At 35.1% G+C, this 21,473-nt stretch overlaps 1 protein-coding gene across 1 annotated transcript in view; it reads left to right on the plus strand.

Annotated features, from left to right (window-relative positions):
• Positions 1 to 21,473, plus strand: part of AFG2A (AAA ATPase AFG2A) — a 235,958-nt gene that overhangs the window by 75,646 nt on the left and 138,839 nt on the right. The window contains exon 14 of the mRNA XM_016203317.2: positions 5,031 to 5,157. Coding sequence (XP_016058803.2) covers positions 5,031 to 5,157 — 127 coding nt within the window. The remainder of the gene's footprint in view (positions 1 to 5,030; positions 5,158 to 21,473) is intronic.

The following is a 21,473-nucleotide window of genomic DNA, read 5'->3' on the forward strand; positions in this document are numbered from 1 at the left end:
TGCCTGGTAGTACCAAACTGCAAGCAGAACTAGAAGAGATTTAGACCTGGGAACATATCTCTGGAACTTAAAGTCATAAGCTGGCGAGGCCCATCTTGTTTACTTAATTAACTTCCAAATAACCTTGACTCCCTTTGTTTGGAGTGACTCCCTTTGTCACTCAACGTGTTGTGGCCTTTTGCTGTATTATCTTCAAAACACAACAACCCCCAGGAGGTACAGGTCATAGCCTCACCTCCATTTTACAAGTGAGACAGTTTAGGCATTTAGATGTGTAAATACCTCACTTGGGTCATGTATCACTAGTAGTGGAGCTGGGATTTGAGTTCAGGTACTCCAGAGCAGAACTCTGAGCCACTTTTTGACTCACCACCACACCACAGATTCCAGGATTCCAGGTCTAAGTAGTTAACTAAGTTACCTTTCAAGTTTGTATTTATTGTGCATTTTCTCAGTGAGGTACATTAGTAATGACCCTGTCTGTCTAACTGTGCATTCATTCACCCATTCAATAAATATTTATTGAATGCTCATTCAGCAGCAAGCTTGGTGTTGAGGATAAAACAGGGAACAGGACCTAAAGCAATTTTCTTAACCTCTCTAAGCCACAGTTTCTTCATTTGCAAAATGGAGTTAATAGTAACAAATTCTAGGTTGTTGGAATTAAATATGTGTAAAGTGTATCACATAGTACCTGGCATTTTGTAACTGCTTAAAAACTTCTGTGTTTCTTATAATTTCTGCAGATATGTTTTTATAATAATAATTCCATATATATAGAAGTACATATAGTGCTAGAGATAAAAATGTATCCTGCCCAACAGAGTTTATATTCTGGTGGAGGAAACAAGCATTTTGGAAATTAGAAAAAGTATTCTCTAGGTGTCATTTAAGATGCCATTGATTGAAAGGTTATTATTTTGTGTACCATTACTGAAGAAAAGTATATCTTTAAACTATGAAATGGTGCTGAGAAATACCAACTACAGGAGCCATCTTGATTTCAGAAATTTTAAATGTGAAAAAAAGTTTGTGTTTTAGAAATAGAAGAAAGATAGTATTGTTATTTGGGCAAAAGAGAAGATGCTCTCTTCTGTTTTATAAAACTCATGCTATTAAATAAAAAACTGGGATATTGTTTTATGACTAGAATGTAAAAAAATGATGATATGGAAAATTGGAAAGGATTAAGTGCTCAGTTAAAAGGTGACTGACAATGGTATCTTCTGTGAGATATTGGAGAATATGTGATATCAGTGACTGGTGTCTTGTATGGCTGGTTCTGCACTTAATAGTCCAGAATGGGTTTCCACTTGGAGTGACTGGGGAAAACAGTAAGGAGTCCTGAGCCAGCTCTCCTTGTAAATGAGGTTTCCAGGCATAGCAGCATTCTGAGAAGAGTTCTGGAGTTTAAAGTAATGGTCAGGAAATGGGGCAGCCTCTTTTGCAGCATATTCCGATTTCAGGTGAATTCATGACACTAAGCACTGTGCAAGAAATTTTTGTAGGCATTATTTCTCTAAATGACACTTTTCAAAAGGGTTCTAAATTGTTTTAATGTGATTTTTATGGCGGTTTTAAAATTTTCATAAAATTTTATAGCTGGAAAAATTCTTAGAAGTCATCTAGTACAAGTTTTTATTCTTCAGAAGGAACAGAAGCCCCTAGAATTTAAGAGAAAGGCACATAACTCCTTTGTCACCTGGACAAGACTAGAGCTCATGTCTTCTGATTTATTGCCCTTTGAACAGCCTCTTACACTATGAAGATTTGGGTGTATTTATATCGGGGTAAAAAATATCTAATTATATAAAGAATATTGCTATGTTTAACAAACTCTAACAAAAAACACTTATTAAAAATTGTAACCACTGCCCAACTGGTTTGGCTCAGCAGTTGAGCATCAACCCATGATCCAGGAGATCGAGGTTTGATTTCTGGTCAGTGCACTTGCCCGGGTTGCAGGTACGATCCTCAGTAGGGGGCATGCAGGAGGGAGCCAATCAGTGACTCTCTCATCATTGATGTTTCTCTCTCTCTCTCTCCCTTTCCCTTCCTCTCTCTGAAATCAATAAAGATATATTAAAAAAAAATTTTAACCACTATTATTTTGTATATCTGTGTTTCAGGTTTAAAATTCAGTGCCTGTTTTCTGGTATGCATAGTTTTCACATTGGTAAACTTTTAATATTAAACAGAGATGCTGAAGAAAACAGCTCAAAAGAAGAAATCAAAAGTGTATAACAGATTTTTTATTTTAATAGTTTCATGACATATAACAGTTCTATGAATATATTGTTTTGTGTTTCATCTGTGCTAAGTACTATAGCATATAGATTAAAGAAAGGTCTGACTTTTCTTTCAGACAAGGACTGTTGCAGCATTTGACTAAGAACTGGGAATTATTTTTGTCATAGGACAGGTAGTTTCTCTTGTATCTGTCTTGCCTTTAAAATGAAACTTTGCTTGCATTTTTATATCTCCAAGAGAATCATCATAGATAATGCTTGTGTTCAGAGTAGTATTTCTTTGGCTAGCTTTCTTTAGGTCTTTTTTAGGTCTCTTCCAAGCCTGAATAATGACTATGGGGGTGTGGGAGAGAGATTTTTAAGAAACAAATTAAGATGCCCATTTGGAACTCTATGACATTTAAAAATTTATACTAGAAAAACATTGAAAATTTAAAATCGGATAATTGAGATGTTGGTTTATAATTTAGAAATCATATGAAGAGATGATATGGTATTTTATCAGAAGAGTTGAAACGGAAATAAATATATCATTTTTGTGAAAAATAAAAATCAGTGTACTAATTACCATCACAGCATTGAGATTTCTCTAACAGGCCAGCCAGTGTATATTTTCTGCTTTGGGAGCCATACAGTCTACTGAAACTGTTCATCTTCGCTGCTTTAGTGTGAAAGAGGCTCTAGCGAGTATGATCAAATAGAAAAACAGTCGGCTGGTCAGATTTGGTGTGTGGTTATAGTTTGCTGACCCGTTCTAAGATATAAAGTCCCTTTGGTCCATGGCACATATGACTTTTGAATATGAATAATTTGGAAAGTGGCTTGACCTCTTAAGGGAAAAGAGAATTAATGTTTTGGGAAAGTCTTGCTTCAATATTTTCTACAGCTGAACATTTTCCTCCTGTGTCATGTTGCTTATCTCTAGCAGATAATAAAGTTTTATAAAATCATTTTATTATGTTAGCGATTACACATTTGTTTTTAAACTTTTTCTGGGAGTTGATTTCCTAGGATGTCAGTTTTATGGTTTTTGTTTCCTACTGCAGCTTTGAAATTCAGCCAAGAATATTTCTCAGTCCATAAAACATTTTCACTGTGCTATTCTCCGGCTAGCTCTCAATGATCTGTGGAAATAAAGTGCAAGGCAGCGTGGGTAATCGGAATCCAAAGAATTCCCTTCACCTCATCTTCCACGTTATTTACAGCCACCATTTCCTCCTACAACAAATAGTAAATTGGACAAGTATGAGTTCACCTCTTTCTGTTTAGAAGAGCCTGATTAGGGGTGTCAGTAATAAGTTTCTGAATAGGGATATTTTTATTAAAAATAATGAATTAAATAACTTTATTTAGGTGGACATGATACAATCACAGAATTCTCAAGCTGGAAGGATATATCATCTAATGTAACTTCCTTATTTATACATGCCAATGATTATAAAGTCCTCTAGAGAACAGTAATGTCTCCATCCTCTTATCTCAGCTTTCTAGCACAGTGTCTGCAAAAGAAGCACCAGACATTGATTTTTTAAATATGAAAATGAAGGCACAGAGAACCTAGAGATTGAGTTCACTCAGCTGGTTGCTCTTGGAGTCTCAGTTCACCATATTTTAGTGTCATTTAAAAAAAATTAAACATTGTGACTGTCTTGGGGAATTTTATGACCTACATTTATGTACATAGAAGCATCATCATCTTCATTATAAAGAAGCATTTGTAAGCTTTGTAATACGTTCACCTGTCAGAGAGCTCCGAAAAGAATTAATGAAGTGCTAAGCAGTGATTTTCCTAAAAAATTCTAGATCATAGGCCTTTGGGATATAATTAGACTTTTGTGAGGTCATGTGGGTGTGGTGGGATTAATGGTAGGATTAATGTCCTTATAAGAAGAGACACCAGAGAGCTTGCTATCTATTTCTCTCTGCCATGTAAGGATAGGAAGAAGGCGGCCATTTGTAAGCCTGGAAGAGTGCCCTCACCGGAACCCAACCATGCTGGCACCCTGATCTTGGACTTCCAGCCTCCAAAACAGAAAATGAATGCCTGTTGTTTACGCCCCCAGTCTCTGGTATTTTGTTATAGCAGCCTGAGCTAACTAATACACGTCCCTTCTAAAATATTGGTTTAGTATTATGTTTGTTAGTATTCTGTTTGTTATTCATGTATTTTTCTTCACTCACTATACACTTCCTGTGTGATCTTTTTCTACTTCTATCTCTCCAGGTACCATCTTTATGGCAAGACTTCAAGAGATATATTTCTACCTTAGACCTCTTTCTTTTATGTCTAAATCTCAAGATGTTCTACAGGCACTTTAAACCCAACATGTTTACAGTTGGAGTTCTTTTCCCCCAGTGACTCCATGGGGACTTCAGTTTACCAGCTTTATTGATTGTGTCGCCTTAATATTTCTCATACCTAGCCACTTATTTTTCTTTTCTTTTTTAATTTATCTTTACTGTTGAAAGTCTTACAGATGTCCCCTATCCACTTCTTTTTAAATAAACATCTTTCTTCCCAGATATTTTATACTTGACATTCATGTAGCATGTAATTATTAGAGAGAAAATGAACATGTTTGATGATATAGGAAATGAAATGATTTGAATATAGTTAGTTTTGGGATATGATAATTCAATAAGTAGTGAATTATGAAGCATGCATTTTATATTTTGAAACAAACATAATTTACCTTGTTAGAGAATGCACAATATTTTTAAAATATTGGAGTATTTGAGGATAGGTAAACAGAGTTTTAAAACTGTATTTTTATATGTCAGTTCTTCAGGTGCTGGGAATGTAGCTGACCGTGTTTTGGCTCAGCTCCTAACGGAAATGGATGGCATTGAACAGTTAAAGGATGTGACGGTTTTGGCAGCTACTAACCGCCCAGATAGGATAGACAAGGTAAGAAAGAAGGCCGTGTGGGTGTTGTAAATTCAAGAACTGGATCATTTGATTATGTTTTTTATGTCAGATTACTTCTTAATCAGTTTTTCATTTAGAAGATACTGAAAGCTTTAAACTAAGGAAATGAAGAGAACAGAGAAAATCTTTTGTTTATGTTGTTATTGCTTATGGTTTTGGTATTAATGAAACTTTGCAACCCCTTGAATTTCCCCTACCCCATGGTTATACCAAACTTTCCGTATATTTCCCTAGAGAACTGAAGTTCTGTGATTCTTTTTTATTTCGTCTGATGTTTTTTGAGAACTTTTTAACATTTCCATTTATATTAAGATAAATTTCTGGTGTTCAGTCTAGACTTAGGTTGTTATTAACAACCTTCTAGAAACTCTGGCCTAACTGTTGATTTCAGAGTAATTAGAATAAAATGGCAATGGATGTTACTTTTCTAAGAATTTACTTAGACTGTAGCATTAAATAAGCTATATAGGTGCAAAATTAGCCCTTTCAAGCTATTGTTACCCCTTCCCTCCACGTCATAGTTTAATAAAGGAGCCAACTAAATTTTAAGTGTCTAACTTAGACTGAACATATAATTTTTTAAACAAGGATTTAAATTGAGAATAATAATTTACTCCCAGAGCTTGAACCAATTTCTTCTTTTTTGTTATCATTATATGGCCTTATGCGCTCCTCCCACCCTGTGCACATGTACACAGACTTTCAGTTTTATAAATGGCATTTAAAAAAATGATTCTTTCAGAGATATAAAAGGATCTTTTATGTGGAAAGAAAGCCTTGCTTTCGTTTACTTTGGTATTTTGCTATGTGACAAAGACCCTTTAGTCGATACAGGTAAGAAAGCTTTAGACCTGAATAAATCGTTCTTTTTCTGATGCAGTGTTTTATAAGAAGCCAGGTAAGTTCTGAGCATTTGTGGGCTCTGGGTCAGTTCCCAGGTTTCTTTAATGCCTATAAAAAATGTAGGACTGTATGTGACCAAGGGTTATAGATAGAAAGTGCTGAAAGAGCCTGTAAAGATGACCTAATCTCACCTTTTGGTTTCACAAATAAAGGTGCTAAATATAGAAAAATAATCTTTTTCCTGTTAAGACTACCTTGTATTTTTATGACATAACTCATGGCTAATGAGTTCTAAAATTTCTCAGGTTTCCTTCCCTGCAACTAATCTAACAGCATTCTTCTTTGGTTTCTTAATATTATATGTCCTCAGTGTTAGATACATTTCTTGAAGTAGGATGTTGAGCTTACCATAAACTTCTCTGGGTTCCTCTAAAGAAAACTGTATGATTCAGCCTGGTTAGTGCTTGTGTTAGTTCTCTTGCTGCATAACAAATTTCCTCAAATTTAGCAGCTTTGCACACCACCCATGCATTAGTGTGTCTGTAGGCAGCTCAAAATCTAGGCATGGCATGATGGAGCTGTCTGCTCAGGGACTCACTACAAACTAAAAACGAGGTTTTGGCAGGACTACATTCTCATCAGGAGCTGGTACTCCTAAGTGCACATGGTTGTGGCAGAATTCACTTCTTGTGATTATAGGCCTAGAGACTGAATTTCCTTACTGGCTTTATCTGGGAGCCACTCTCAACTCCTGGAGACCACCCACACGTCCCCTTCCTTTTTCAAAGATAGCAGTGGAGAAACTCTTATCGTATCTTATCCCTCTCAGGGTTTAAATTTCCATTGCTAGGAAAAGCCACCTCTTTTAAAGTCACCTGGTCAGGTTTAGGGACCCCAAGGAAAATCTCTCCACCTTCAAGTCAACTGATTCACTACCTTAATTATATTTGCAAAAGCCCCTAAAGCACCTAGATTAGCATTTGAGTGATGGGGAGAAGGTGTGGGTCGACCAGGGGGCTGTGGCTGGCTGTACTAGAAATCTTCCTACCACAGTGCTCTTCAGCTTCTTTCCCCCACCACTACTTAATTTCTCTTCTGGACACAGAACAAATTCTAACAGAGACCAGCTTATCCTTGCCTGTCATATGACTGGCGACAAATCAGCTCCTTTGAAACGTCCTTGTTCTGTGGAATCTGCTGTCATTTCTCAAATGTGGGATATCTCTGCCTTGCCTTATCCAGAGATATGTCTTTAAATTATACATGCAATCTCTCTTAAAATAGAAAAGGATGAAGGAATTTAGATTCCTTTTTGAAAGGATACATTTTTTCATGTTCTTTATATGTGTAACACTTTGTAAAACTTATTTATTACCACAATGGAATTGTTGATTTATAATCTGTTTTGCGTATATTTCTCTCTGTAAGAGCTAAATTGAACCCCAACTGTGTGTTTTGCAGTAAGCTGTAATTTATCCTAGTTTTTACCATACCTGATACAAAAGACCTTGAGAAATTTTTAAGATAAACCTAGATATGAGAAATTATTCTTGGGCCACTCTAAGGTTTGGGGCCTTTCTTCAGGCTCATCTGAGAAGTCAAAAACCCAAACTAGATGACTTCCATTCTCTCTAGGATACTTAGGTCTGGATGTCTTAAATTTCTTGGAGAAAATGCTCAATCAGATTTTGGGCAGAACTTTTCTCCAGAGTGCGAGATTGAAGGGATGGAAGTGGTTCTTCTTTTTTACATTTTAGATTTTCTGCATAGTTTTTGTTTTTCTTGCCTGCTAATATTTGCCCCAGAAGGCAGATGCTGTGTTTCATTAGTAGCAACTCATAAGTGACAGTCTTCAACCTCACAGACTTTGAGAAATTAAAGTTTGGGAAATATCTTGCCCAAATTCTGGTCATATTTTTGATCCTTTATAAAATGTTACCTTTAATGCCTGAGTTCTAAAAACGCCTAATTGTACAAAATAAATGTTTTAAGAGCCGATATTTTTACTCACACTATTAACATTTCTTGATTAATTAACCTTTGCTTCAAGAGTCTTCAAAGTGCAAACATATGTATGTGTATTTGTGTGTATGAATGTGTCTGTATGCATGTATGAGTACATACATGCATACTTCATATATGTATACACACATATACTTCTATTAGTTGTGTTTTTTTAATTAATCCTCACCTGAGGATATGTTTATTGATTTATAGAGAAAAGAAGGGAGGGAGGGAGGAAGAGAAAGAGAGAGAAACATCTATGTGAGAGAGAAGCATTGATCAGTTGCCTTCCATATGTACCTAATTGGAGATGGAACCCGAAATCTTTTGGTGTACAGGATGATGCTCCAAGCAACCAAGCCACCCAGCCAGGGCATACTTTGATTAGTTTCTAAAAATTAGAAGTCTATGTTTTTAACCAATTAATTTTTAAACTAAGGTGTTGAAAGCGTTTGCTAGTTAGATACAAAGACTTATTTTCATTAGATAAGAGGGAGGCTAAAAATCTTTAATTAACTATTCAAATAATTGAAAAATTATAATGTTTAATTTGTAATAGATGAAAATAAAATTAATGGCAGTGAAACATAAAATTGGTGAATGGGAAAAAGTATCTGTAAGAATGGTTTCAGTGACATCAAATGATACGCTGTGCTTTCAAGGACAACTTTGAATGTAGTTCATTGAAACATGGTCTAAGTGTTCAGCATCTATTCTGTACTTGTACAAAATAACTACTTTAAATAATCAGAGGTTTTTATAAAAAATATTTTAATCCTTTTCTATTTCAGGTAGAATTTCATATGCATGTGGAAAATGAGTTTTTTTCTTAACTGTACTTTTGTTACTACTCAGATGATATATGGTGTATCAAAAGTCTGCCTCTCTTTGCAGATTCTTTTCCTCTGAAGAACAGTTATAGAGTACTTGTATATTGTGTAATAGTACTATAAAAAAAGATTCAGTACATGTATGATTAGAACATGGTGTCTAAAAAGTGCCCTGAATGTGCTGGTAGAAACAAAACAGTCTTAGAGACAATTGAAAGAAAACAAAACACACACACAAAACCAACAAAACAATCTCCTGTTATGAAATGAATAGGCATAGTTTTTACCACCTGTCTTGTCTGGAGGAAACTGTAGTAGGAAGAGAACAGGCAACAGAAGAATTAAATGTCATGGGCTGATGCTGAAAGGTAGAGATTTTGTTTTTAGCCTAAAACTGGAAAGGGGAGAAAAGAGACCAATCTAGTGTTAAAGAAATAATGCATTTAGTCTAACTGTGGCTACATTTAATTAAGGTGTTTGGCCTTGTAAAGTAGCTAGCATACTTTACAATTCTGTTGCGCGTCAACCCATAACCTCTATGTCATGATGACCTTAAGTTAGTATGTTAGAACAGGGAGAATTCTTGGACTGTCAGAGGAGTGAAATCAATACCATTATGTGACCCATATGTTGTGCATAGTTAGTGTCTTTTTTGGACAATATTTCAGTTTCATGTAGTCTGGGGAAACTAAAACTAGAGTTTCTTGGGGATTCAGCAAAGGAAGTGAGACACAGCACAAGGATCACATTATTCTGCTTCCTGTTATGTCATATTTACATGTCAAACCCATTAGCTGTGCTATAGCACACTAGGCTGAGTAAAGTGATTGCTGTGGTCTCTGGTGGTATCTCCAAGTCTCCATAGACCTCTTACCCTTCCACTCCCCCTCCTCCAGCTTATAGATGAGTGAAGAGAAGTTGCAGCCTCAAGTGTCCATTTTGTAAGAGAATGACAAGAAATGAAGGACAGATGAAGATTAATGAGATTGTGTGATGTCAAGTAGACACATTGTCTTTAGATTGATGATGGTCTGGATTTCTTCAGCATCAAGGGACTTTAGAACAGCAAACATCTAAATTACTGATGCTCAAATAATAGTTAAATGCCCAAACTCTAGGAATTTATATTGTTCTCTGTTAGGCTATTGCTTATGTGGCCTTCTAGAACAGTATAGTGTCCAATCCCTGACATTTTATGCATTTGTTTTGAATATTAAGGAAAAATGGTCATGTTGTCTTTTCTAGGTGTTAAACAGCCTCAAAATAGTTTAATTTTATGAATATTTTTAAATTTATGCCCTTTGGTTACTTCTATTTTTTAATTTTAAACTATATTTTTATTGATTTCAGAGAGAAGGGGAGAGAGAGATAGAAACATTGATGATGAGAGATTCATTGATTGGCTGCCTCCTGCTTGCCCCCTGCTGGGGGCTGAACCTGAAACCCTGGGCATGTGCTCTGACCGGGAATCAAACCACTATTTCCTGGATTCTAGGTCCATGCTCAACTGCTGAGCCACGCTGGCTCGGCGGCCCTTTGGTTACTTTTAGTACTGATTCCTAGTATGTAATAGGCTCTCAATGATTATTTTTATAAGTATTATCCCTAACCTATAAACCTAGTTTTCTCAAGTTAGTAAATTTGTAGAATTTTAAATATGTGCTCTAAGCTATCTATGGAAATAGTTGCTCAATTAAGAAAAATTTTGGAAGTTATGTAGAGGCCTTGAATATTCAAGATTCAGAATTATTTTCTAAGTATGTTTAAGTCGTGGAAGTAATAAACCGGCATTAATTTTCCTTTCAGTTTTTTCTGGAAGAAGAAATGTGCTTGATGAATTCAGTGTGACACAATATTTTTATTTCTTAAATATTGCAAAGTAAAAGTTGGTTTTATAGATATCTTTGTTACATGGAAAATTTAATTTAGAAATGTCAGCAGATGAGAAGCTAAATAAATGTAGCTTCCAATTTTCAAATGAATTGTGTTCCAAGAATTCCTTCAGAAGGAAGGTTACAAGTATGCTTGTGGACAGTTTTTCTCTTTGCCCTCCTATTTATAAGTTAAAAGTCCTATTCTAACATGGATGTTCTCAGCTAAGTCAGAATTGAAAAACAAGCTGCTTGACTTAACAGATATAAAAAGTCTAAATGAATTATAATTTTTTATTTCCTGTAGGTATTTAAGGAAAGGATACTTACTAATCTTTAACAGTGTTTATCAAAATGACATGGAGAGTCTTTGGGGTTAGAAGGTGAGCTGCAGTGTGGTCACACCTGGGAAGCTGCCTCCAAGGTCATCTTCCAATTTCAGCTTTACCATCATTTTATAGGATACTCTGAAGTAGTTTTACTGTATCTCCTATGGCAGCAGCTGTAAGGGTTGCAGCTTTGGGGAAGAGGGTTAGGAAAGATGAGAGAAGTGAGCCAGAGGTTATATGCATCTATGGGTTCTATCTTATTTCAATATTGGTAAGATAAAGACTGTCTATCCTAGGGGTCAGCAAACTGTGGCCTATCGGCCAGGTCCGGCCCACTACGTGTTTTTGTATACCCCATGATCTAAGAATGATTTTTATGTATTTAAATGGTTGAAACAATTTAAAAGAAGAATAATATTTTGTGACATGTGAAAATAAGAAATTCAAATTTTAATCCCTATAAATAAAGCTCTATTGGAATACAGCCACACTAATTTGTTAATGCCTATGACTGCATTTACACTGCTCTAGTAGTAGAGTAGTTACAGTGGAAGACTTATGGCCTGTAAAGCCTAAATTATTTATCATTTGGACCTTTATACAAAAAGTTTAGTGGTCATTCATCTATCCTTGTAAGCTTTTAGAAGTTTAGTAAAGACTAATGTGTGTTGTTCATACATGAGCTACAAATTTTCTAAAGATTGTTTAAATATATTGCATACATTTTCTGAATATAAATTATATGAGTCAATAATATAATGCTCAGCCAAAAGTACACCCACGCTAGTAGGAAGACTGCATTAACTTCTTGTTCACTTCTTGTTCTTTTGAGCATGTTTCATCTCTTCTTGGAAGTTCTTTTAATATTTGATGTTTGAAAATACATTTTATAGGACTAAATAATTGTTCTTTCCAACGAATGACTCACTAAGATCTGTAAATCTAGAAATGCAGTTTTTTGTTATATGAATAAGGTAAATATTCATTGGTTTTTGGCTTTTAATTGTAGGTCGAATGCCCTTTTCAGTATTTGTCATCATTGAGATTTTCAGGCTTAGATATTTAAATTTTGAGAAGTTAAAATTCTGTGTTTAAATATATTTGTTTGGTAAATAATATTTGATGGTGTCAACATGCATGTAATACGTTTAGTCTTCTGTTGGAGAAAGAACAGTAACATAAGATGTATTGCCCTTGGTAACCAAGTTCTGAAACTTCTTTTTTCAAGACTGGAGAGAACTTGGAAGTCTTGATAGTCTAGTTACCCTTCTCATGTCTTGACCCCATTATACAGTTGCTACCCATCATTTCTCCATCCTTTGCTTACCCACACTGATGGGGAACCTATTAACTCATGAAATAGGCACTTCATCTGTCTCTCAGATTATTAGGAAGTTCTTTATTCTACTGAAGCAGCAGCTGTTTGTCTCCCTATAACTTCTACACAACAGCCTGATTTCATTCCAAGGTGCTATAAAGAACAGTTTTTAATCTCTCTTGTGTATGGCTGTTCCTTATTTTTGAAAACTGTTTGTTATGTGTCTTATGTTTACGTTCTACCGTACCCACCAGTTTTTTCTTCTTTACGCTTGACGTCTTGTTTAACTTCATGTGATATTCTTATTCCATCTTTAGCATTCTTACTCTTTTTTTTTTCTCTTTCCTGAACTGTTGTCCAGTTGTTCCTTTCGCTATGAAATTGTGGCATCCATAAATGAATATACCATGATAGGTTGTAGTCTGACTAGCAGAGAGCTTACTGAGACATGTCATGCTTTTAATCTGAATGCCGTGCTTCTGCTAACGCATTCCAGGATTTGTTTGCCAGCTGCATCACACTGTGGGCTGCTGTTGAATTCAAAGTCCTCAAGAACAAAACAGGAAAAAACTAAAAAGTCAAGACCTTTCCTCAGTTTTCTGCTAAGAAATAGCTTCCCTGCCTTGGGCTTGTGCTATTAATTTAATTTAAGCCTTAGAAATTGAATCACGTCGATCACATCTAGAGGTCTTCTTTCAAGTTCAGGACCTAGATTTTCTTACTTTTCATATGTTTCCCAAAGATTTCTTTTCCTTTAGTTCAGATGGTTTCCCAATAGCATCCATGTCAGCAGCTGCAGGGGCTTCAGGCCTTGAGAATAGAAAATTAATTCTTGTGAAATTCACTTTATTAGACTTGATAGATCTTTCCAATTTGTCAAGTGTGGGATCCTGTGTCTGCCATTTTCTATGTGTCTCTTATATTCATTGATAGTAGTAGAGACATTATTTATTGTAAAAACCAAGGAGAATTTGTGTAGCTTTCAGACTTTTGAAAAATAGTTTAACATAATATAGTCCAGGACCCCCAATTTAAGTGAGCTTCAAGGAACATTTAATTGGCACAGAGATAGTCATGGATGTTTTTGAAGAGTTACCAAAGAGAGCTCCTAAAGAGAAATGGGTGATTAAGATTGTTTATGGAGGAAGAACAGTTGAAAGTGGAATTCACCTAATTTACCTTAAGAATACATATTTGGGTAAAGAAATGTTTTCTGTTTTCTCTGATGGAAGTAGACAAGACATTACGTTCATGAAACTTAGATAAACTTCTTAACTCTAAGGCTTTAAATACTGTTAAAGTATATTCAACATTAATCTGGTTTAAACCTTATAGGTATTTAAAACATTTTCTTTTCTTTTAGCTTTAAAACGGGGCTGAAATATGTAGTCAATTTCCTCATCATTTGCCTCCACTTTTGTATTTATATTTGCAGCTTCATGAATTTGTGATACTAGAAGTATTATATGAGGAGTTGTGTAATTTTCATCTTTGAACATTGTGCTTATTATGTTTTGGGCAAAACTGTTTGCAAATCTTAGCATTCGGCTGAATTTTTTGAGTGTGCATAGCATTGGAGAGGGGCTTTTACATAATGTAAGCAGCATAATTGGGGAAGAGAGTCTAGAGGACAGTGAGATTGGCACATGGGACGGGTGACAAAGATTTTAGGGACTAGAATGTTACATGCAAAATGTGAAAGAAAGGCCTGAAATTGACAGTGAGAAACAGGCAATGGAGGAATCGAGACAGAGAGAGAGATTCAGGGTTGTGGTTCTGATTCTAGCTCTCTTCTAACACTGTATTCTTTGAACTTATTTAGCCTCTCTGGGCCTCTGTTTCTGTTCCTGTCAAAAATATACTAGATAATCCCTGACATATCATTCATGTACTACAAGCCTCTTTTTTGTGTGACATGGATAATAGAGACTGTAAATGTGCATAAAAGGATGCTATTTACTAAACATATTTCTTAGGTGTTTTGTTTTTTAAGATTTTTCAGGTACCACCTTTTCAAACTTTCTTGTTACTGAAAAGTTCATTTCTTCAAACACGTTATAAAGCAAGCAAATATTATCCAGGTGTGCAAAAATTACTTCTGTTTAACCACTTGATTGTCAGAAAAGGGTGGGGGAAGCTATAAATCAGCCTTAAGGCTGCTGTTGTGTAATAAAAACCTTGGTTGACAGTTGAAGAACACTTAAATTTTTCACTGAAAATTTATTACTCTTTGGAAAAGGAAAACTTGTTGAGCTGCATATTTTCTCCTTTCACAGATGTCTGATCAGCCTATAATATTTTGGTCTCTATAATATGCTGTTTTAAAAACTTCAATGAATGTGAAAATAATTTTGAGTTAGAACAGAAATGTCTAGCTATGTGATTATTTAAAGTCAGTTCACTTCTAAATTTGAAAAAGCTTCTTACCTTATATTGTGTTTTTTTTTAATATATCTTTTTTTGATTTCAGAGAGAGGAAGGGAGAAGGAGAGAGAGAGATAGAAACATCAATGATGAGAGAGTCATTGATCGAGCTCACAACCTGGACATGTGCCCTGACCAGGAATTGAACTGCGATCTCCTGGATCCTAGGTCGATGCTCAACCACTGAGCCACGCCTGGCCGGGCTTACCTTATATTGTTAATGCCCCTAGATTCCTGTATTTGGGAACTAATGTTTACTGTAGCCAATAACTAAATATGAAGCCATGTATTGAATGTTTTAAAGTCATTAATAGAAAGGCTAATTTGATTATTTTTTAAATGCATAGAGAATATTAACAATAATGTGTTATTTTTATGCCTGGCATTTTATTCTGATAGAGTGTGTGTGTGTGTGTGTGTGTGTGTGTGTGTGTGTGTGTGTGTGTGTGTTGAAGGGGTGTGTTTAAAGTATTATAATCATAAAGCATGAACCATCTAAACCTTGTCTGCAGTACTACACTGGCATATACATCAGAGTAGTTTTGGAAAAAATAAATCTTAATTCTCATAGTCTTCACCCTGTCATCCGTGTTCTCTGCTTTACAGTAAATTTGACATTGCAGTTACTATCTTTTGACACAAGATGGAGATGCTCACCTGAAATGTTGCTTGAGTGCAGGCTCTACTGCTTTTAGAGGCTTCTCCTCCAACCAAAGGATGAACAGCTTAAGGAAATGAGAGGGAACTGGCTTTACTTTTAAAAATAATAGGAGTGTGTGTGTATCCTACTGTATAATTTATTTAACAAATAATGATTTAAATGTAAGTGTAGATTATGTAAGTATGGGTAGGGAAGAAGTGGGAACATAGGGAAAAGGGCAGTCATTAGATAGGTGCATAGTATGTACCTATCTAATGACTGCCCTTTTCCTATTGTTCCCACTTTAAGTACATGCACCAAATCACCAAGCATGTACTGGGTGATTTACACATGATAGCCAATTGATTCTAGTTAAATGTAAGCACTTTACATGTATTTTACTCGATACCAACGCATTCCTTAATTCAGTAATTGTGCAATATTAGTAGTGCTGTGTGTGTTCCCTCTCGTAAAAACTATGGTATACCTCAGCCAGTGTAGTAGTTTTTTTCAGTTTATCAATCTTCACTTAAAAAAATAGGGGAGAAGGGGAAAGAAAAAAGGAGAGGAGTAAACAGGAAGGGAGAAGTGGATTTTTGTGTGTCACCGTAGCTATGTTTTGTTTTGTTTATTTGAGTTGTTTAGAATTGAAAAAGTAAGCGTTAGCAAGTAGATGATAAATTTACGTACATTTATACTCCCAGGAAAATTGAAATGAAAACTTAAGGCAATTAGATTAACTAAGCAGAGATTGGAAAACTATTTTCACCAAATATTTATTGAACACCTATTATGTGCCAGGCAATGTCATAGGTGACAAAGAGGCAAAAGCAAGCATTTTCTACAAAAATATTTGACATTTTTTATAACCATTATAACACAGGTTGCAAAAAGCTAAAGAATTATAAGAGCTAGGAAATACTTATAAGACAGATTTCATTTGTCTGAAGCAGTAATAATACTGCACCTCTTGGACATCAGTCCATACAGTCCATTTATTTAGAGTGTTTATTATTGTTCATCTCCCCTTGCTGCAGTATAAGCTCCAGAAGGACAAGGGTTTTTGTTTTGTTTCCTGATGTATCCAAGTGCTGGAATACAGGATAAGCAGTTAGTAGGAAGAGACTTGCCTTACATGTTCTTCTGATTAGCTGCATTAATGCATTTGGAAATCCTCAGTTTTTCATGTCAGCTGTAATTTGCTTATTCAAAATGAGAACAATTTGCTGAGCTAAATTGTCTATCTTTTCAATTTGTTTTATATGTTCTTCACTGAGAATACTAATATTTCTTATATGTTTACCTCCTCACTTTATCACCAGTTTACACTGTTCACATAGCTTTTTCTTGAGACTGACAAATGTTTAGTAGACAGTTTGGGTAGTTGAATTATATATTTGTTGAATAGAAAAATGCACACTAAGATTAAAGCTTATGTTAACTATTCTTATGGCCTTGAAGTAATATGCTTGTGAGCTTAATCACTATTAAAATAATTAAGAATGATTCCTTATAAAACTTCTCTTCCTTCAATTACATTTGTGAGTATGTTTTGGTGATAGTTGATTGCCCTGCCTACATAGTTTGCAAAATTAGTAAGGAGAACAGTAATCTGCGGCCAAGTTTCCATGAGTTGATATTTCACATTCACGTTTGTGACCTAAACCTGTATTCTTTCAGACAGTGAGAAAAGCCAAATGTTCTCATAAGAGGCAAGGATTTTCTTCATGGAAAACAAAGAAGTAAAAATGTAATCTAAACAAAAGTATAATGTGTATATGGAATATTATAGGCAGATCTATCTATATAAATATGAATAAGTGAATGTTATGTGCTTTTATGCATTTCATTGCAGGAGTTTTTCTTAGGTATGATACTTGAAGTGAAAAGTAAAATAATATACAAAATTGAATACATGAAGGGAATCAGAAATCTTATTCTAAGCTAATAAGAATTATCACCACTTATAATTGGGCAGGCACACATCATCTGTAATTTTAACAACCCTGCAAAATAGCATTTCTATTTACAGTTTGGAGATGAGAAAATTGATGTTCAGAGAGCTTAAATAGCTTGTAGTGGTTCAAAAGTTAAGCGATAAAGGCACCATTGTAAGATAGGGCTACTATCTCTCTAAATACTATATTCTTTATCCTACAGTTCATCAGTTTCTTATGTATTGTCATGATGTGTTACCAAATGACTACACTTTACTTGATTTTAAAATTTTACATTTTAGCCCAGCCGGGCGTGGCTCAGCGGTTGAACGTTGACCTAGGATCCAGGCAATCGGGGTTCGATTCCCGGTCAGGGCACAATCCCGGGTTGCGGGCTCGATCCCCAATCGGGGGTGTGCAGGAGGCTCTCATCATTGATGTTTCTATCTCTCTCTCCCCCTCCCTCTCCTTTCCTCTCTCTGAAATCAATAAAGATATAAAAAAATTAAAATTTTACATTTTCTAACATTTACACCATATAGTTTTAAAATTTAAATTTTCTTAATGTAGTGTGCTTCTAGGTAACCTGAGGAGAGCATTATACAAAAGGAAGAGGTGCATGGGAGGGTAAAACCTTGTCTGTCATCTTAAAGTTAAAGCCGTTGCCTTTCGATTTTAAGCTGACATGGATTCTTTCGTTTTACCTTTCTTATACCCATATTTATTAGGCCTTATATAGATACATATAAGCATGCACATAATCACCAACAAGATTTGTAAAGTTTAAAATATTTGGTGTTTCTAATGTTTTAAAATAAAAGTATTGTGCATAAAGGTATTACCCAAAGGACATCTTTATTATGTAAAATGACTCTAAAGGGACTGGGTTGTTATATGGAACTTTTTATTACTGTAATTGATTTTTTTCATGTCTAACCAGGGTTAGCATGCATGTTATCCAGGAAACTGAGATAGCTTTATTCTGCAGCCCTTTACATACACTTCACTTCTAGTTTTTCTAAATTCAGATGTTCACTTATTCAAGAATGAATACTTTGCCCCATTTAATGCGTTTTTCCTTTTTAGAGCCGTGAGAAATAATGTATTGTCTTTACTGCGACTTATGAATCCAAAGCCATTGCCTTTCGATTTTAAGCTGACATGGATTCTTTCGTTTTACCTTTCTTATCCCCATATTTATTAGGCCTTATATAGACACATATAAGCATGCACATAATCACCAACAAGATTTGTAAAGTTTAAAATATTTGGTGTTTCAAATATTTTGAATATTTGGCCTATGAATCCTTGTATTCTGGTTAGTAAGAGACTTTGATATTATCATAGACACTTAAATTTTGGGGTGGCTCTAAGATTTTACATTTAATAGGACAGTGAAAAGGGCAAATTAAGCTTTTGATTTGATGAAAGACTGAGAAACCACAGGGCAGTGAAGGAGTTAGCATTCTGAAAAAGACATATTCAGGTTTCATGGTGGTGTATGAAAAAGAGAACTAGTCTTGAAAAATCAGGGTCACTTAAGTTTTAGTATTCTATTTAATTCTGTAACTTTCAAGTGACTCCCTATGGCTGCCTGTCATTCCATCCTCTTATTCATCACAAATTCAACTTTTCTTCTTTTATAGTACATCATAAAACCAGGAAAGAGTGAAAGGTCAGTTATAATAATGTAATGAAGATGTTTTGTACATACTTAATCATTATATAAATGTGAGTTCTTATTATAATTCTTATTATTATAATAGGAAGATCTTATAAGTACTATTCATTAATACCAAATATTGCGTTAAATTAATATCTATTGAATGACTGACTGGTGAATGAATTCAGAGTTCTGGACTCCAACATTATTGAGAACTTCCCATTGAATGAAAGGTCTTTCTCCTTGGTTTTAGAAACATTAAATTATAAGATAGCTTAATATTGGTATTTAGTTATTTTTTATAATTGTTGAAAAGAAGTTATAGAGTCCTCCTAAAAAAAGAGATAAAGAAAAACAAAACAAAAAATTGATGAGCTGAATTGCTAATTTTTATTGCTTTTCTGTGTTCCTCAAATCATTGAGATTAAAATCCAGTCAGAGATGTAGTCCTCTTGTGAGTTTTATGTTAGGGTCTGTCACTTTGGTGCTCTCCATATTAGGCAGTAATACTGCCTAAGATCATCCTTGATTCAAAGATGTGACTTTTTATAGTCCACATGTGTTTATGTATCATTTCAATCTCGTAAAACTTAATTACTCCCATCATTCAAATTTCAGTTTCTCTTCCATCAGAGAACAGTGATATGGAATCATTTTTCCTGAGTGGTTGGCTAAAAGCACAAAATGTAGAAGGTAGAACCTTAACACAAAATGGAGAATTAAAAAAAAAAAAATCTTTATCTGATTCCTAAGCATTAACATTTTTGCCCTGTTTCCAGTGTTTTAAAGGTACTTCCAGCCCTGCTGGGCGTGGCTCAGCAGTTGAGCATTGACTAGTATCCAGGCGACCAGGGTTCGATTCCCTGTCAGGGCACATGCCCGGGTTCCGGGCTCAACCAATGACTCTCTCATCATTGATGTTTCTATCTCTCTCTCCCTCTCCTTGCCTCTCTCTGAGATCAATAAAGGTATATTTAAAAAAAAATTTTTTTTTAAAAAATTAAAAATGGAGAATTAAAAAAAAAAAATCTTTATCTGATTCCTAAGCATTAACATTTTTGCCCTGTTTCCAGTGTTTTAAAGGTTCTTCCAGCCCTGCTGGGCGTGGCTCAGCGGTTGAGCATTCACCTGGGATCCAGGAGATCAAGGTTCGATTCCCAGTCAGGGCACATGCCCAGGTTAAGGGTTCGATTCCCAGTGGGGGGCATGCAGGAGGCAGCCAGTCAATGACTCTCTCATCATTGATGTTTCTATTTCTTTCTCCCTCTCCCTTCTTCTCTCTGAAATCAATGAAGATATATTTTTAAAAAAACCTCATTTAAAGGTTCTTCTAAAACTATCCCCAGGGCACAGAAGCTCTATTTAGATTTTCCCTATGTGCTTCTTGATACTTTAATTTTGCAGTATGAATTTGCCATTTACTTTTGATGAAGTTGATATCTGTATAGTACCTTTAGATTATTATTTCTTGGAGTTAGAGGATAATTTGAATGCTACATTTCGAAAGGCTAGTACATAGATGGCTTTTGGAAGTCAAATCTGGCTTGTAACTAATCTACTGTAATTTAGTTACTAGGGGCTGGTGGGGCATCATTCACCATGCCCCACCATTCATCATATTCACCATTTATATCTTCTATTTTACATATTTACAAATAGTTGATGATTGCCCTTGACCTTTTTTCTCTAATGTGCTTTGAACAAAGAAAAATTACGTTTCTGTATAAATACATCTCTCTCTGCATATGCATTATTTTCATTGGTTTGAGGTAACTTACTATACATAGAAATGTATATTTTAAAAGATGGTCCTTTCCAAAGCTTTGCTGGGGGTCTTTGCTGGGAGAATGATTTAGATGGATGGAGAGGGTGACTTGCTTTACTATTTATCATTTTCCCAGACAAATCCGTGGAGACAGGCTGCTGATAGGACAGGAGGAAAACAACAAAAACAAATACAGTGCTTTGGCCTGGAACTGAATTGTATTATCTCTGCTGTCAACTAGAGTCTCTTGCTCACTTACCCAGACAATCTCCCCAGGGATTAAAACTTCCCCCTGCATTAGTGATAGCCTTTAGTATGGTGCAGCCGTGTATCTAGGTTTTTGTTTTTAAATCTGGCTATAAACAGTTTTTAATAGCTTGCAAAATTCTCACCAGTTCAACCTTTGGGAAGAATGATTATGTTAATGAATCAAATAGGAGTGTCAGTAATCAAATTGCTCATCACCTGGATTTAATTTTTAGTTTCCATATTTAGCTATTCACAACCCCCAACTTTGGGTCTCATTTGGAAGGTTTATATTATGTTGTCTTGGTCAAAGTTGAGAAGAAAAACATGGGCATATACAGTGATGAGTACAATTTGAGCGTTTTTTTTTAGGACGTTTCTAGTTTTTAGAAAGGTTTTAATAAGAATTTTGACTGAATGAAAGT

Source organism: Miniopterus natalensis, chromosome 4 (assembly GCF_054644295.1).
Source record: "Miniopterus natalensis isolate mMinNat1 chromosome 4, mMinNat1.hap1, whole genome shotgun sequence".
NCBI lineage: Eukaryota > Metazoa > Chordata > Mammalia > Chiroptera > Miniopteridae > Miniopterus > Miniopterus natalensis.